Below are 17,241 nucleotides of genomic sequence, written 5' to 3'. Positions count from 1 at the left end.
ACTGCTGCCTGCTCAACAACCTCAACTGCTGCCTCTGTTCACCCAGCAGTAAAATGGGTTGTTAAAACGATTTGGCGGGTCGTATTCCGGGGGAAAATTAGGACTAAATTTAATAAAAAAAAATGATTTAAAAGAATGTAACAACTCTAGTATAAATAAATAAAAATACAAAAAGATGAGTTTTGGAAAATAAGAGAGAATTGCAAAAATAATTCTTCAATCTTTAAAAATGTTTCCTAAAATACTTAGTTAAATTTTACGTATATTTATCCTAACACCGCCCCTGACCAACTTAATTGTAATTTTGTTTATGAAATCATAAACTGAAGTATACACAAGTCACTTCGTATACAAGACGATTCGCCAGCGGATTTTTGAAACCTACTTAACCTAACCTAGCTCAACCCAACCCAACCTAACTCAACTGAGTCCCATACATCCTAACCTAAGTTAATACAGCCTATCATAACAATATATACCCTCCTAACAAATTGAAAAAGCTTCGTTGAAACATCTTGTGTCCGAAACGACCAGTCCCTTCAAAACTGTACATATGGTCGGTCTCGAGCCCATGTGACGATGTGCATTACATTTGTAACTAGCTCATCAAGATTGTAACTTGCTTAGCTAAATGAATTGTGGGGTTAAGTCCCTGAGCCCATTTTAAACCTAACCTTCTATATAAGTGCCAGAAAAGTTTACGTTTTCTATGTCTTGAAATTTACGATAGTTTTAAAATGTATTACAAACTCAAATACATCTAACAATGCAAAGTTGACTCTTATAAAATAAAATCTATAGTAAAATTTGCTAAGTGGTCAATAAGCCAGGAAACTTGGTAAAATAACTAATAGTTCAAGTATGTTTATTGAGACAAGAAATAAATACATATCAAATGGATAGAGTAATTTAGGCTATTTCTACCCCCCTCTACTTCAAGTCCCTCAAGGGGCGCACAAATTCATTGAGTACAAATAGACAATATTCTAATATTGTAAAAAAATAAATGTAATAATAATATTCTAATAAATAACTAATATTCTGCAATAAGCAAGCAACAGTCGCTTATAATCAGCTGACGGAGGGAGTTCTGCTCGGAGGTCGCTCCATTATCTTGACCAAAATTGCCTCACTAAAAGGATTTTGAGAATGTCTTTTGTCCCACGCCATCAGGCAAGGACGCCTAGATATGGTAAGTTATTAAGAAAACACTCGGCAGTCTTACAAAAACTCTTTAAATAATTTACAATGTTTTGCCCGAAACACTTTGCGGAGATAGTGGCTTCTGTCCCCCACAGTTGTTATTACACCTATGTTCTTAGTTAATAAACCTACAAAATAACATGTCTGCCCGCTGTCTGCGAAGCTGATGCAATGATCTTAACGAGTGTTTGACCAGACCACACACACTAGAAGTTGAAGGGACGACGACGTTTCGGTCCGTCCTGGACCATTCTCAAGTCGATTGACTTGATCTTAACGAGTGTATACATTCTTAAACAGTTCAAATGACCTGTTATGTGACTGGGTAAATTATACATAGTACACCGAGCTTCACGTTTGTTGTGGAGAGTATTTTACCAGATTTGTAAATATTTCAGTAAACCTATATTATATAATATAATCAGTAAACCTTTATTATATATACATAGCCTTGTTTATCGTAATAACTGACCATTTTCAGTAAAATATGTCTTTTCTACAATCAATATTCTTTCCTGCAGATGTGTATGATGAGGTTCAGGACGCCTCGACTGACACCTACTCAGGACTTGGTAAGGCACTCACTATGTGGGAGTGTTACCAAATGCTGTTATATACTTCAATATTTGTATGTAGTGTATTCCTGTATGTAGTGTATATGCACCAGCACATGCATGTATTTAATATTGGCTCATCGTGAGCTTTGTTACATTGGCTTGCACACCCTTACAGATAAATTACAACCTAACCCCAAAAAGCCTACGTTTTATACTATTCATTTTGTAAAGCGCCTGAGAGAGAAGAACCAAACTTAACTTTTTCTAGGCCTATTTGAGTACATATATGTAGTAAACTAGGCCTAAGATTCCTTATTTGGTCTAGGTTTATAGCTAATTTTTTTTTTTTTGCCCTTTAGAATATCAACTGTACAAAACGTAAACTCTTCTCTGGTCCAATAGTCCACATGTTGTACATATTATCCATGATAGCTAAATTTAGGTAGCTGTAGGTTCTATGATTTCCCAAGGTTGAGTTGAATATTATATATATTCACATTATCAGGAATCAGTTTATGGCCGTAGACTACCATTTCAAATTGTGATACATGTTTAACCAAAAGTAAATTACTGTCACATCTAGCCTATTATTACAACTGTAATAATAGGCTTGTGTTGCTTAATAGTTACCTACTAAGAATATTAACAAAATTCGTGTTTCTTCCCATATACTGGTGCTTCCACACGCAAACCTCAAATCTGTTGCTATCACAACTAATTCGTAGCATTATGAGGATACATGAAACTAACAATCTACCAGGTGAAGGATTGAAACTAAAAGGATAAATTCATTTTTATCAACAATTAACTCTGACGTACAATGCCATGCTGATATTGCAGTATGAATGCTCCATGTGTGTAACCCAAACGAACACAGACATACAAATAACACAACATTCAACACAAGCCAAACAGAACACACAGTGGCGCTGAATATCTAAATTGATTACAGCACCTGGTCCCAGGCAGAAATCCCAATGTAACAAAATAGTATAGAACTCTACGAACATACGGTACTAAAATAAAACAATTCGAGAGTGGGTATTAGGAAACATATACAGAACAACTTAAGGAAGCAACTGGGTAAAATGTTGCCGATTTCTGGTAATGACTTCTACTAGGCTAACACGCATAGAAATGTAGTATTATTACTCTGCACGATAACTGTATTCACGATATTATTGCTAGAAGAATGCAGTTTGTATTCTTTGCCTTTGGAAAAATGGCATCTTACAGTTCCCGGGTTAAATAACAAGGTTTCTTGAAGAAATTTAATGCCTGAGGTATTCTGATATTTTTTAGAACATTTTATGACATTAGAAGTTGTCTCATATAATGTAAGGGCTATATAGTCGTAATGGCTTGGTACTTTCTCTTGCTAGTTTAAATGGAAAATCAAAGTAGCTTTGGGTATAGTGGTACTGGTGGTAGATATATATATATATATATATATATATATATATATATATATATATATATATATATATATATATATATATATATATATGCCATGTGTTGGTCTCCCTACAGGTGCTGGGTGTGAAGGGAGTTACGCTACAAGAGTCGTTAATGATGATGAAGACGCCAGGTAAGTTAGTACTTACGAGTGAAGCTTCAGCCATTTTATTTGAGCGAGAACGTTGTAATCATATTTTATACACGAACCCTGTACACAGACAGGTCTAGGTTAGGTTAGATTATTTTGTTTGCTGTTTTGCATTAGGCCTAGGCTAGGGTTAGGTAGTTTGATTAGGTGATGTATTTGCAGTACGGGCTGGAGGTTAATGGATCACTTCTCGTATCGCAGTTTTTAAGAGGTGCGCTTCAAATATAAGAAGTGAGCGAAACACTAAAAGTTTGCTACCAAACATACCTCTAAATACTTGATCCACGTACTCTGTATATACAATTATTATATATAATTTTATTTTATATTTAAGTAAATACCATTTTTTTTTGGTTACAAAGTGCGTTAAAATATAAGAATGCTGCTTCAGGTGATAGATAGCCTAAGGATGGGTTGCTCTGAATTGTTCACCCGCGTATTGTATTTGCGTATAAATGCCATCTGAACTTAAACACCTAGCCTGACCTACCCTGGACCTAACTATACACAAAACTATAACAAACATTATATTATATTCGAGAAAATGGCCTTATTGATGACACAGTACGCCAAAATTTACAATTGCGCCTTCAGGGACGGCCGCATCTAATTGAGGTAATACCAATTTTTATTACTCCGTGTAAAAACTGTTAACGAATGCGCCCATGGAGACGGCTGCTTGATTAAAGGGCGCAGCTTGAGGGTGGGTTGCATAAGATATTGCAAGGAACGTGTAAGGTGCAGAGTAAACTAGTAAGACGAAAACATTTTGCTTGTTGCCACATTGCGACATGCCGCGTGCCTAATCCAAAATAATAAAATCATTATAGAGGAATTTTACTTCCTAATAGATTCAACAGGTTTAGGAACAGGTTAAATAACGTTTGGTAAGAACTGATAGTTCATGTGATGTAGAGTGATGTGAAATTAATGCTGGGATGGTGCTAGAGTGGCTTAATTTGTACTGATATTTTTTGGTGCTAGTGGCTGTGGACTGGTATGGGTGTGCTAGTGGCTGTGGACTGGTATGGGTGTGCTAGTGGCTGTGGACTGGTATGGGTGTGCTAGTGGCTGTGGACTGGTATGGGTGTGCTAGTGGCTGTGGACTGGTATGGGTGTGCTAGTGGCTGTGGACTGGTATGGGTGTGCTAGTGGCTGTGGACTGGTATGGGTGTGCTAGTGGCTGTGGACTGGTATGGGTGTGCTAGTGGCTGTGGACTGGTATGGGTGTGCTAGTGGCTGTGGACTGGTATGGGTGTGCTAGTGGCTGTGGACTGGTATGGGTGTGCTAGTGGCTGTGAAGGGCAAGAGTGGATATAGGGTATGGAAGGTATGTGGGTGTATGGTTTAAGCTGCTGCAGGCATGATCGCATGTTGGATAATACTGTTGAGGATGCATTCTGATATGCCATTGTGTGTGTTAATCGCGATCTTGCAATTTTGCGCCGATTCGATTTTTATGAAAACAGTAGCTGCCTATTATAGCGACTAAGTAATTTACTCTAAGCAGCTCTCTTGCCTACTCCCAGCACCCCGAGTAATAGTGCTCCGATGCACTCCACGCCTGTGGGTACCGACATCCCGCCTCTTCTCGCCCAGGGGGTGTCCACGGTGGCCACCGACACCTCTGATAGCCGTCAGACCCCACATTCTGCAACAGTCAGCAGCAGGCCAGCAGCCCCTGTGCACAAAGCGTCATCTACTGAAAGCTCTAGCAATAGGATCCTGGGAGAATTTAGCCTGATTAATGATGTTAGTAAGATGGCTGGGATACAAGACGCAAGCCTCTTCTCCAAGTCGGGCAGTTGGACCTCGAGCACCAGCTTAAGCTCCAGATTATACCACCAGCCTCACGTCCCACATTATATGACAACCACCACAAATTCAGCGCCCTGCACAAGAGGAATTAAGGCAAGGACGCCCGCTTCCAATGTCGGCAACAAAACTCCTGGTTCAGGTCGTCTGAAGACCCCTGGTTCAGGTCGTCTGAAGACCCCTGGGTCTGCGCCTTCGAGGACCTCTGGATCTGGACGTTCCAAAACGCCTGGTTCGGGAATGAGCAGGACACCGGGTTCGGCAGCCAGTAGGACGCCCCGCTCTGCCCAGGAGCTCTCACCATCAACTATCGTAGGTAAGGAAACACCGCGTTGCTGCTTGACTAGCGTCTTGTAAAATGAAAACAATATACTGTAGAGATCTTCCTTCACCTAACTGTGCCTTCTTCAGGACACACTTTACTTTATCAGAAGTGGAGGCGCTGTTTGGTTCATATTAATCAGTTATCGTTTTGCGGCCTCGGGCAAATGGTCAATGAAATAATTAAATTCAGCGAGAATATGTATTCGTGGTAATATTTATATGGTAGCTGAATATACAAAATAAAAGGTTTTGACAATTCTGCATAAATTTTCTTACCAGTAGTGCTAACACTAATGTGCAAATTGTTACCAGTTTTGCAACATTTTGGACACGAATTCAACTTTTCGGTCTTTACCTTTGTATCCTAATTTAATATGAACCAGCCAGTCATAGGCGTCCGGAGGTGAGACGTCTGGTCACTGCATTGTTTACCTTCTCAAAGTGGTGGCTTGCTTACACAGCGGTGGTGGAAGGGCGCGGGCAGGCCAGAGGGGAAGTGGGTGTGGCAGCCATCGACCTGCGCAGTCCACAGCTCTCTCTTGCCCAGTTCTCCGACACCCACACTTACACCCGCACCCTCACCAAGCTCACCATCCTCAACCCTCTGGAGGTTAGTTCCTCACCCGCACCAAACGCATTATCCGAACCCAACTCGAAATTAACCCCACCAACATCTACCCGATTTTTTATGTTTTTTTTTCTAAAAACTTGTATGCCGTAGTTTGCAATAAAACACAAAAATGTATTCCTTTTGTATGATGCTAATTTTATGATACTAATATTCTGACAATATATTGTCAGAATATTGCTCTAGATCTCATGCACGGACATACATGACCATATATATCGTAGGTTAACAAAGGGGGGATGTTGGGGTCAACGGGCGCTGGCTCCACACCAAGTTTTTCAGAGCATGCTCAGAAATATTAGATGTATCTATAGTTCCAGTATTATCACATTCTTTCATATCAGGACAACCACTGAGATTCTGTACAGAATCTCTGTGTAAAAATGTACAGAATCTCAGATTCTGTGCTAGTGTACAGAATGCCTTATTAATTTAACTAATAAGGAATGAGCCATCAAAAATGCTTCCAAACTATGGCTGTATAAGTCAAGTAGTAATTGCTACTACTAGCAATAGTAGTAGTGATGAGTTGCAAGCAGATTTTGCTACTCATCAAGTAATTGCTGGACGGGCGATATACAACGAAAAAATGCACTCCAATGAAACTTTTCCCCCGTGAATGTGCCAATAAATACATTAAATTATCAATATTAAAACTAAAGATAAAAACACATAAGGCTTAGACAAAATAATTTCTTAAATTGGGGATTTTTTTATATTTTTTTTTGTATTAACACATTTAGATACATCTACATTTGTGCAGCTACCCTGGCCTATACGAAGGGGAGTACAGCGTGTCAAAAAACTAGCTACGTGATGCTAAAAATCCCCATCACACAGGATGGTTAGTTATACAAAGGCATGTGATAGGTAGTCTGCACTGCCAAACTCTGGGTGCATTATAAGGTTATCATGAACACAAAGAGACAACAGTAGTAGTATAAGGTAGCAGTGATACTGAAAGTCCCCATCTCGCAGGGTGGTTAGTCATACAGAGCCATACGTTCAGTATCCTGCACTGGCAAATTTTGGGTGCAATATGAGAATATTCTCAAGAACACGAGAGTGAATAAAGTAAATGCAAAGCTCCAGGTACCTCATGCCATTGGATCTGAATGGTTTGATAACTGGGCATTCGGTAATGTAATGTGGGAGATCATGTCCCAGTTCCTGCTCACAGAGTTTGCACCTGGAGTGCTCAGGATTGGGAGATCCCTCACCTGCCACAGGTAATGGTAACCCAACCTGATCCTGGCAACCACTGTGTCGCACAGTCTGGTGGACGTTTTATGCTGCCCATAAACATAGGTTTCAGATCGGAACAAATCATAGCTTTTTATACTGGTGCTTTCAGGTCGCTGAGAGTCAGACTCCGACATTGCTTTGTTAAAAGTGTACACTTAAAAGCTTTGCAACAGAGGTAGCCATCGGGATGAACTTGCACGAGAAACCAATCTCTACACCCATTACAAAAACATGCCATACGCGAGATATCTTCACAATTTTAATGATCTCTGTACAGTATTCAATATTACAATTAGACTGTCCTCAGCCTGAGACAGGGCTCAAATTATTCTTTAGGCACAGATGTATATTTAAATGTATAGGAGAAAGTTGTGTACTTCTCTTAATGCGGCAAACTAGCACTCATAATAATGACAATATTTAAGTTATTTTCAATAAATGTATTGTTTTCTATTGATTTGGGTTATATATAATTAGATATAATACATTCAGAAAGCGCATTTAAATTCCAATAATCGTTCAGATTACGACAGATGTCATCATCAATGTTAGAACTTTTGGTATAGCCCAAGCAGTTCAGAAGCGGCTAACGAAAGTGACGTACTGTCCCGTTTTTTGTTTTGGGTGCTCTGGCATAGGCTGTTAGGTTTGGAGAGGAAACTTTCAATTAACGGTTTTCATGACATTTTGAAACCTTAGGCGAACTTCCTGCCCTCCTAATCTACCAGATGATCCTTAACTTGCTGTTTTGGTAAACAATAAACAAAATCCATTTTTTTTTTCAGTTATTTTTCATTTTCAAATCACGTCCTTTTTTTGGCCGTAGCGAATACGAGCGAAAAGCGACGGTAATTTGTTAGATGACGGGTTGCAAATGAAATACAAAGGCAGCGTTCTTTGACTTACACGGCCGTATGTTTAGAAGAAAAAAAACACGTTATTGCCTGACGTCAGTGCAAGGGGTTGCTTGAAGTTTTGGTCTTTTGGTCCAGGACGGACCGAAACGTCGTCGTCCCTTCAACTTCTAGTGTGTGGTCTGGTCAACATACTTCAGCCACGTTATTGTGACTCATCGCCTGCTTTTGGTCTTAAATACATTACATGCTCCATATATATAATTTAATACTAGATTACTGATTGCAAATAGCAATGTTTGTTAGCAGACAAATATTTCTTATTATATTCAGGATTTTCTCATATTCAGGTAATAGTAGCAACAACTGCGGTGCAGCTGGATGCCAGGGGCGGCGGTGGAGGCAGCGGGGGCCTGCTGCGGGTGGTGCAGGACTGTGTTCCCAGCGCCTCCGTCACCGCCGTCCACAGGCGCTACTTCAACGACACTCGAGGCCTGGCCATCGTCAAGCACCTGGCCGCTCCACACTGCGCCTACATAGAGAGACATGTCGCCACCAAGTGAGTCGTTCACTATTGTTAAAGGCCTTACATATGTACAATTCTAAAAACAATTTGAAAAACATAATTTATTTGGAAACAAAAATATGGGAAAAGTCCATATATTTCCTTGAATTAATTAATTTCACATTAAATTTTAATATTACCATATCGTTTTGAAATTTGGATAGATGAGGGGCACCCAATATTTTCTTTAAATGACTCGAAACAGTAAAGTTAGAAGACTGGAAAAAAAATGGATTCAAACTTAATTTTTTTGCATAAATGTGTTTAAACAATACTGCCACACCTCCAAATATCTTCCAATTACTAACTTTTATGTATAATAACAAGCTTCGTCTTTTAATTAGGTAAGAATACCTAATTAAATTTATGCCATTTATTTAATAATTTATGCCAGACATAAAATCTTGGTAATTATGGGGATTTTTACAAGTAGAACCAAATTCCCATAAATTTGGATTGTGAGTAACGCCAATTGAGGCAAGATGCATTGACCTTGGGTTAATACATGCCCTTCAATTTTTTTTTATTAATACATAAGGTACATCTGCATTAGTGCAGCTACCCTAGACTATATGAAGTGGAGTACAGTGTGTCAAAAAAGCTGCTAAAAAGGTGATGCTAAAAAATCCCCATCACACAGGATGGTTAGTCACACAGAGGCATGTGATGGGCAGTCTGCACTGGCAGACTCCAGAAGCATTTTGAGAATATCATCAACACAAGATTGAATAAGGTAGTAGTGGTAATAAAACCTTCAATGTCAGTTGACACTAGAGCCATACTCTACGGGTTAAAAGTACACAGTGTGCACTGAAGACATACTTTCTAGGACAAATTTTGTCACAACACGTATCAATCTTGAACGAAGTAACATGCATAACTTTACCCTGTGGGCAACATATGCTCAAGTAACGTTGAATCAACGTTATTGACGTTGATTCAACATTGTATCACTATCGTTTGCCCAGTATATGCCCACTGGTTATGTACGCTAATTGTCCAACTCGGGAGTAATTGCTAGGATAGAATATATATTGCTTAGTAATCAGGTAAAAAAGTTAGATAACAGAAGACGAGCGAGTGATGACGAAGGGTCTCGTTGCAGGTACTACTGTCTGGCGGCGGTGGCAGCGGTGATGAAGTACGTGGAGCACATCCAGCACGTCACCTACGCCCCACACAGCCTCCTCGTCTCCCTCTCCTCCTCCGAGAATACCATGACCATTGGTACGTCCTGAACTCCTCAAGGTCTCTCCACCTCCACCGACCCCTCGATCCCCTCTCTGTCTTTCCTCCCCTCCACCGACCCCCTCTCTTCCCTGTCTCTCCCCTCCACCGACCCTCCCCTCTTCCCTATCTCCCTCTCCTCCACCGACCCCCCCCCCCTCATCGCCCAGGTTGGGACAGAAATGAATGGGCACGTTTCCTTTCACCCAATGCCGCTGTTCACCTAGCAATAAATAGGTACCCCGAAGATAATCAACTGTTGTGGGTGGCATGTTGGGGAGTGTCAGCAATTCAACCTAAGGGGAACAAGCCCAAGTACAGGCCCCCCCCTATTCCAGACCACTGGAGTCATACCTGTACATACTGAATTTAAAATTGACCACTTCAAATGGCCTGCACATGAAAGGATCATCTGTAAATATTCTCTTATTATTAAGATATGGTTCACCTTATTGTCCCCCCCACCATAGTTAGAGACTGGACGTCTGTTTAGAGTTATCGAGGCCTTCTTAACCACTGCCCTAGGAGGGCCTTGATGGCCTAGTTCCCGACACCAACTACTCGACCTTTCCAAAGATGTGACCTACAGCAGTTGCCTAACTCCCGTGCCCCTGCTTCACAGTACTCACCCGTGCCCCCTTGCCTCACAGTACTCACCCGTGCCCTTGCTTCAGAGTACTCGTCGTGCCGTAAACTGGAGTTGGTGAGAAGTCTGCGAGGAGGGTGGGAGGAGTCCCTCTTCGGCGCCCTCAGACATACCAGGACCCCTGCGGGCACCAGGCTCCTCAGGGCTTCCCTCCTACAGGTAAACTCTCTCTCCTCTGCATAATAGTCTCAAGTAAGCGGCACTTAGCCCAAGAAAACTGGCTGCATACTCCTAAATGGATAACAAATCTTACTTAAATGGATGCAAAAAAACAAAAAAACAAAAACACTAATGGATTTATCGAACACATTTAAGTTAAATCTTCGTATTCATTTAGGTAATCTCTGCATTTATGTTAACTATATTCTCTTATACTGTATGTATGTATCTTTAAGTAAGCTGTTTGTAAACGAAGGTGTTATGTCCTTTCTATAAGTTTCCCCTCCATCAGGTAAACTGATTTATTTCGCTCTTGCAGACAGGTAATCACTATTCTACGGGTTAACTTTGACTCACCCTTCCCTCAGGTAAAAGGTATCTTGCTTTTGTGGCAACTATCACCATCTCCCCTTAGGTAAGAGTTTGCCTTTTGCAGCCTCCCTTCAGGTAATGGTTCTCCCCCTTTGCACCCTCCCTTCAGGTAATGGTTCTCCCTTTCACTCTACTCCAGGTAATTATTTACCCTTCAGAGGTCACGACCTCTTCCTAGGGTGCAGTCGCACCTCCACAGATCTCCAGTATCAGTTAATGATACTGGTAATGGCTCCAAAGGGCCACCACTTACGGGCTATTCATGCCCGTGCCACCTTTTGGGTGGCTTAAATCTTCATCAATCAATCAATCATTTACCCTTGCCAAACATTACCCAATACTGCGTGGAACAACATGTACAATATGATTAGTGCGCTTATGTTTAATGTCTGTATCAGCTTCTAAAATAGCTTAGTTGGTTGAGATAGAAGCCGACACAAACACTGCAGGGAAGCTAAGTTAGCTCACTTAGTTGAAATAGCTTAATTTCCTTTAGCGTTGGTGCCAACTTCAAAAATTACTGTTGCTTATGTAATTGTTTGTAGATTACTTCTTAGGCTACGATAGCTTATCTGTAATAGATGTACTATGGTAGGAGATATCGTACTCTCCTGAAATAGGTTAAATGTGGCGGCTGTGGTGGAGCCTTCAAGATAGCATACTTAGCTGACATGTAGAGTTAAAATAAAAATAGAAAATATTAAATTAAATTAAATATTAAAAATATTAATATTAAAATAGAGCTTCCAAAATAGCTGACCTTGCTCAGATAACTTCTGTATATCGATGATAACTAGGTTAAGATGAGGTCAATATGTTTCATTTCATTGTTTTTTTTGTGCTGACATTAAAGTTTTTTTTTGTAATCGTGTTGTATCACGCATGATAATCAGAGACCGGGACACGTCCGCTGTATCTTAATATGTATCTCGCGCGCTTGACAGTATGGTTCTTACTAACGTTTGGTTTCTTCCTCTCCTCCTTATCTCTCTTTCTTTCTCCTATTCCCCCCTTTCCTTTTTCAACCCACGTTTTCCCCCCTACACCCTTGTGCTTCCCAACCATCGCTTTTCCTATTTCCTAATGTTATATTTTTCTTCCTTCACAACAAATATCCTCAACTCTTTTGATATTTCCCCTTTTCTGTTCCTCGTCTTCCTCCTCCTCTATTTGTCTTCCCTCTCTCTCGATCTCTACTTCCCTCTAATATTTGATATCCTCCTCCTCCTCTCTAAGCAACTTTTTCGTTCTTCTTCCCCCTGCCGCTGGTCCTTGACCTGACGTATCGGGCTCACCATCACCACTACCACCTCAACATAGCCTCACGCCGACGCCGCCACCATCACGACCCGCCTCGATACCTTGCAGTACCTCGTCGAGCACTCAGACCTCTTCTACACCCTGCAGGTAAACTTCCTCTCATTTTATTATCTGTACAAACTTTAATTAGTTTACTATGGGTTCCATAACCCTCCTGTGTCGGTGGAAGGACTGTGTAACCTCGACGATGTGACTGATGAAATGTATTTTTCTTTTTAAGGATATTTATTGGACAGTTAAAGACAGTTAAAAACAGAGACAGGAAGAAAAAAAAGTCAACAATCTTAGGCTTCATTGGTGAATCATTTCGAGTTTCGACCTCTAGGGAAGCTGTCGTTAATTTGTAGTGCTGACACTTCTTGGGTTTAATGGAGCGCGTTTATTGCAGTCAATACTGGGGCGCTTCCCCGACGTGGACTGGCTGCTCTCTATGTGTGTGCAGGTGCCGAAAGAGGTGAGAACCGATGCTTTATCATTTGAGTGTGTAGTCACCTACTCATACTCGCCTAGCTGTAGTATTGCCTTGTAAAACTTATGTATATATGATTTATATTGTATTTTCTTAAATAAAGATAAAAAAAAAGTTGCTTGCGGGGGTTGAGAACTATAGTGTGTGTGTGTGTTTCATGTTTTTCCCCTCCCTCTTTTCTCCCTCTCATTTTTCTCCCATTTCTGTGGGATTAATATTTAATAGTTTTAGATTAATTGATAAACAATTCCACCCACCACTGTGTCAACGCCGCCGAACAAAGATCACCTGACATTTAAACTTAACTTCAACCTTTGGCAATGTACGAGGCTAGCCCACTCCTCATGTCGCTCATATACACTGTGAATATTTGATTCATAGTGTATGAATCATCATTAATATTGCCTTAGGTTTACATACTGTTGTCAGGTGCAATGGACACCAATGTATGATAAGTGTTCTTAATACTGAGAAGCCTATCATAGTCCGTGTCAGCCTACCTCTTTCTCGCTTCGTCTCAGAAATGATTTTTATATTTCCGTGACGTGTTCAGGAGACCGAGCAGCGGTGCGAGCTCCGCCTCAACTACGTCATAGCCCTGAAGAACACACTCGAGTTACTGGACCCGCTGGCCAACGCCCTCGTTGGCGTCACCGATCCACTCCTGCTTTCCGTCAGAGAGGTGAGCAACATTCATCACATTTCTCTAATTTCTCGCTCTCTTTCTGTGGCCAGTATTCGTGTATTGATCAACGTTAATTGGTAGGTAGCAAAGTCACGACTCTTCCTAAGTATAGCACATGCACGAAACTCGTGGCAAATTTCCTCAAGAATCAGTGGTGTTTTCAAGACCAAACATGTATTCAAGTTCTAAACATATATTCACGAAAAAGGTTTACAAATAAAAAAATAAAATACTTTAATATACTAAAAATAGCAATATTATGAAAAAGGAAGAAACTTCGACCATTTAGTTAGCTAATTTGGTTAGAGATTATAGAGTTTATCTGGTTTATAATTAGTTTTAGATATAATTGCGAGTTTTACCTAATACGCGCGAATTACCTGTTTTGTAATTATTCAAATTTGCGTATGTTGAAACAAGTAGAAATGGCTGCGACTTTTTTTTTTAACATTATAACTTAAACTCTAATCAGTTTGTTGATAAAACCCTCTGCCAGTTATTTTTGAACGTGTGTTGATAATATTTAAGAACTTGCTGGGCAAACCCAGGAAAGGAAAGCAACTGCTGTAGGCTGAACGAATAGGAGCGCTACAATGCCTTGCTTGACCAACTTGATAATGGCGCCTCCCTGTAACGAGAGTTTCCTGTTCTCTATAGAAATATTTGTATGTTTGTGGAGAAATTTGTCGAGATCTGTCTGCTTCTTGGAACAGTTACGCGAGTTTGGGGGAAAGATTTTTCTCTAGGGTAAGTTTTGTTAGAGAAATGAATTAAGAATTCAAGACAGAAGTAAATTAAAAAAAAATTGTAGAAATGTGGTTTTTATCTTCAAATACAACTCCTAAATATGTGTAAATGGAAGTTGCGAAAATAATAGCCTAATAAAATAATAATAATAGTGTCAAGGTCTGTAAAGAACGAGTCAACATCAGTTTCATAGGTAAAATGATGAATGTGAGGTCCGAAATGGCCGAAATTTATAGGAAAAAAGAAGAACAGCCGTGTGTGTTAAAAAAAAAAAAAAGCTTCAGCTGGCAATTTGCTTGCGAGGAGCGAGGAAACTTGCTTATGGAGGACATCAGGCCATGTGCACATTGTACAAACTAGGATAGTGCATATTAGGAAACAATTTTGTATATGCTTACAGTTAAAAAAATCTGGCAAAAAGAGCTTTTAAATGTACAGTAGTGATGCTATTCAGCTTTCAGCAGTGTGCTGCATTACCTTGGTGTTCAGAACAACACATTGTTGCACGAGTTTTGATTTGATGAAATGATTTTTCAATTTGTTGAAACCTTGATCGGTTTCATGGTCTTTCCTTAGCAAGGGTCACTGTTGATGAGTGTGGTGTGGTGTGTTTCAGGCGGTGAGGAGCACGGTACTGAGGGAGCTACTGGAGGTGCTACGGCAGGTACTACACGAGGACGCCCGCCTGGTGAAGGGCGCCGCCGCCATGAGAACCCAGCGCTGTTACGCCATCAGGAGCCATGTTAACGGCCTACTCGACGTCGCTCGCAAGATCTACTCTGAGATTATCGACGATATCACAGGTTAGATCCCTCAGGGAATCCTCGGGGAAAGAGTAAGGAGACACACTTTAAGAGTAAGGCAAGAAGAGTAATGGAGGGCAGGACCTTGTTGGATGAAGTGTCGGATCTGTAGGTTGTGTATGCATACATTCGTAGCTGTATGACGAATATATGCAGAAATTTGTATATTTGCATATTTATGAATTACACACACACACCACATATAAAGTAATAGTCAACGTATGTGAGCAAAAGATACGCATATATACCAATCAACCACAGGAATCTAAGACACACACACTACTGAGACAAAACATTTGGATAGTAATGCTTAAGCTAGAGGGCTGAAGTGAGAGGTAAGGCAAGCAACTAACCATCTTCTCGTGTGCACGCCAGAGCACGTGGAGAGCACGGGTCGAGAGCATGGCGTGTGTGCACGGGTCGGCCATAACGCCGCCAGGGGCTTCCATATCACCATTCCTGTCGCCAAACGGGCCGCCCCTCCTCGTCTCCCAAGCGTCTTCATCCAGGTGAGTCTGGCATCTAGCAGCTCACTCTTGTGAGTCTTGTGCGCGATAATTGTAAATCGCGCACACCGGCGCCCCACCCACAGTCACCGGTGTGTGTGTGTGTGTGAGAGAGACTGAGTTAAGCCTCGCTTGACATGCAGTCAAGTAAGTATTCCTCAACACATTCTGTCTCGAGTAAGACTCACGTAATCCTCCCACTCCCCACATAGCTTGAAGCCAACCCTCATCCCTTCCCCACAGTCCATTGGACTTGGTTCACCATTCCTTCTCGCAAGAAACCTGGCAAAATCGGAAGCAATCAAATTCTGGCCATGAGTTCGGTGTGTCCACCCTTGTGCGTCGTGACTGGCCTGTCAGCTCTGCTTAAGGCGGGGTTTTGTTCCCCTGCTTTAGCTGTCCTTTGTGTTGACCAAGGAACACTAATGGCAGCTTTCCCAAGTCACGTTCAGTAGAGTCCTGTTTATTTTTGCTCTGGCGTTTTATAATTTATCTGTGATGACAACAATTATAATTACAATTATTACTGCTCATATTGCCACAGTAAATGTCCATGTCAACGTTAATGTCACTTACAAACTATCATCTGTTATTTTTATCCCTGCTGTTTTTTAATATAAATGTTAATTAATAGGTTAATGTTAGGTTTTAAACCGGCCACTGTGCAGCCTAATCTAAGTACGCTAACTTAGGCTTCTTCCGGTAGCCTGCTATATTTTGTGAGACACGCATCATATTGTCTTGTAAGTTAAACATCTCATATGATCATAAAGCGAATGTTCCTTTCATTTTGGGGCAGTGTAGAACTATCTCGGTTCCTCACTGTTCTACACAAAGAAAAATCTTTTGTTATTGATTTATATATTTGAGTGGGGATTATTTTTTTTGTTACCAGGGTACACCCATTGATCAGCTTCTAGCCCAGTCAATAGAGCTTGGGCTTCACACGCGTGGGGGTCCACGGTTCGAGACTCCTACAGCCCAGGTGAATGGAATCTAAACTCATACGTGCAAACTCTTCCCCAACTCACCGTACGATCATCTGACCATATATGTTGTGCTCGTACGCAGCCTAACCGAGTCTAACTTCTCCCTCCAGTTCCCCACCTTCCAACCCCCGTACTTCACATCCCCCTCTCCCCTTTAACGTCTTTACCATACTGGAAGTGGCTCAAGACCTTGGCTTTCGGAAACACTTTGGGTGCTTTTATCTCAAAGTGGGTCAGTGGTGGTAAGAGGTTTACTCTGTGTCCTTAGGAGAGTCGGAGTGTGTGTGTGTGTGTGTGTGTGTGTGTGTGTGTGTGTGTGTGTGTGTGTGTGTGTGTGTGTGTGTGTGTGTGTGTTTTGACACGGTACAGTGTTCCACAGGTGATGCGCGGACGAGGGTACGTCTCTTGTACCACGGAACACCTGTACCAATTGGACCAGCGTTCCAGAGATACGCTCAGGGAGATCCTCATCATGAGTAATGTGTGAGTAACCTGCCACCCGCACCCCACCCTGTTCCTCG

The 17,241-nt window shown here is 41.1% G+C and overlaps 1 protein-coding gene across 1 annotated transcript in view; it reads left to right on the top strand.

Annotated features, from left to right (window-relative positions):
* The first annotated feature begins 932 nt into the window (after positions 1 to 932).
* The window catches only part of LOC123770272 (mutS protein homolog 4), a 28,328-nt gene continuing 12,019 nt past the window's right edge, over positions 933 to 17,241 (top strand). Inside the window, exons 1-14 of the mRNA XM_045761970.2 lie at positions 933 to 1,192; positions 1,725 to 1,775; positions 3,291 to 3,348; positions 4,896 to 5,497; positions 5,967 to 6,115; positions 8,583 to 8,791; positions 9,903 to 10,024; positions 10,699 to 10,829; positions 12,522 to 12,608; positions 12,910 to 12,975; positions 13,544 to 13,672; positions 15,039 to 15,225; positions 15,601 to 15,734; positions 17,100 to 17,203. Coding sequence (XP_045617926.2) covers positions 1,150 to 1,192; positions 1,725 to 1,775; positions 3,291 to 3,348; positions 4,896 to 5,497; positions 5,967 to 6,115; positions 8,583 to 8,791; positions 9,903 to 10,024; positions 10,699 to 10,829; positions 12,522 to 12,608; positions 12,910 to 12,975; positions 13,544 to 13,672; positions 15,039 to 15,225; positions 15,601 to 15,734; positions 17,100 to 17,203 — 2,072 coding nt within the window. The 5' untranslated portion in view covers positions 933 to 1,149. The remainder of the gene's footprint in view (positions 1,193 to 1,724; positions 1,776 to 3,290; positions 3,349 to 4,895; positions 5,498 to 5,966; positions 6,116 to 8,582; positions 8,792 to 9,902; positions 10,025 to 10,698; positions 10,830 to 12,521; positions 12,609 to 12,909; positions 12,976 to 13,543; positions 13,673 to 15,038; positions 15,226 to 15,600; positions 15,735 to 17,099; positions 17,204 to 17,241) is intronic.

The sequence above is a fragment of the Procambarus clarkii genome, chromosome 42 (genome assembly GCF_040958095.1).
Source record: "Procambarus clarkii isolate CNS0578487 chromosome 42, FALCON_Pclarkii_2.0, whole genome shotgun sequence".
NCBI classification, from domain to species: Eukaryota; Metazoa; Arthropoda; class Malacostraca; order Decapoda; family Cambaridae; genus Procambarus; species Procambarus clarkii.
The sequence above is the reverse complement of the archived record's forward strand: the minus strand, read 5'-3'. Positions and strand labels throughout refer to the sequence as shown.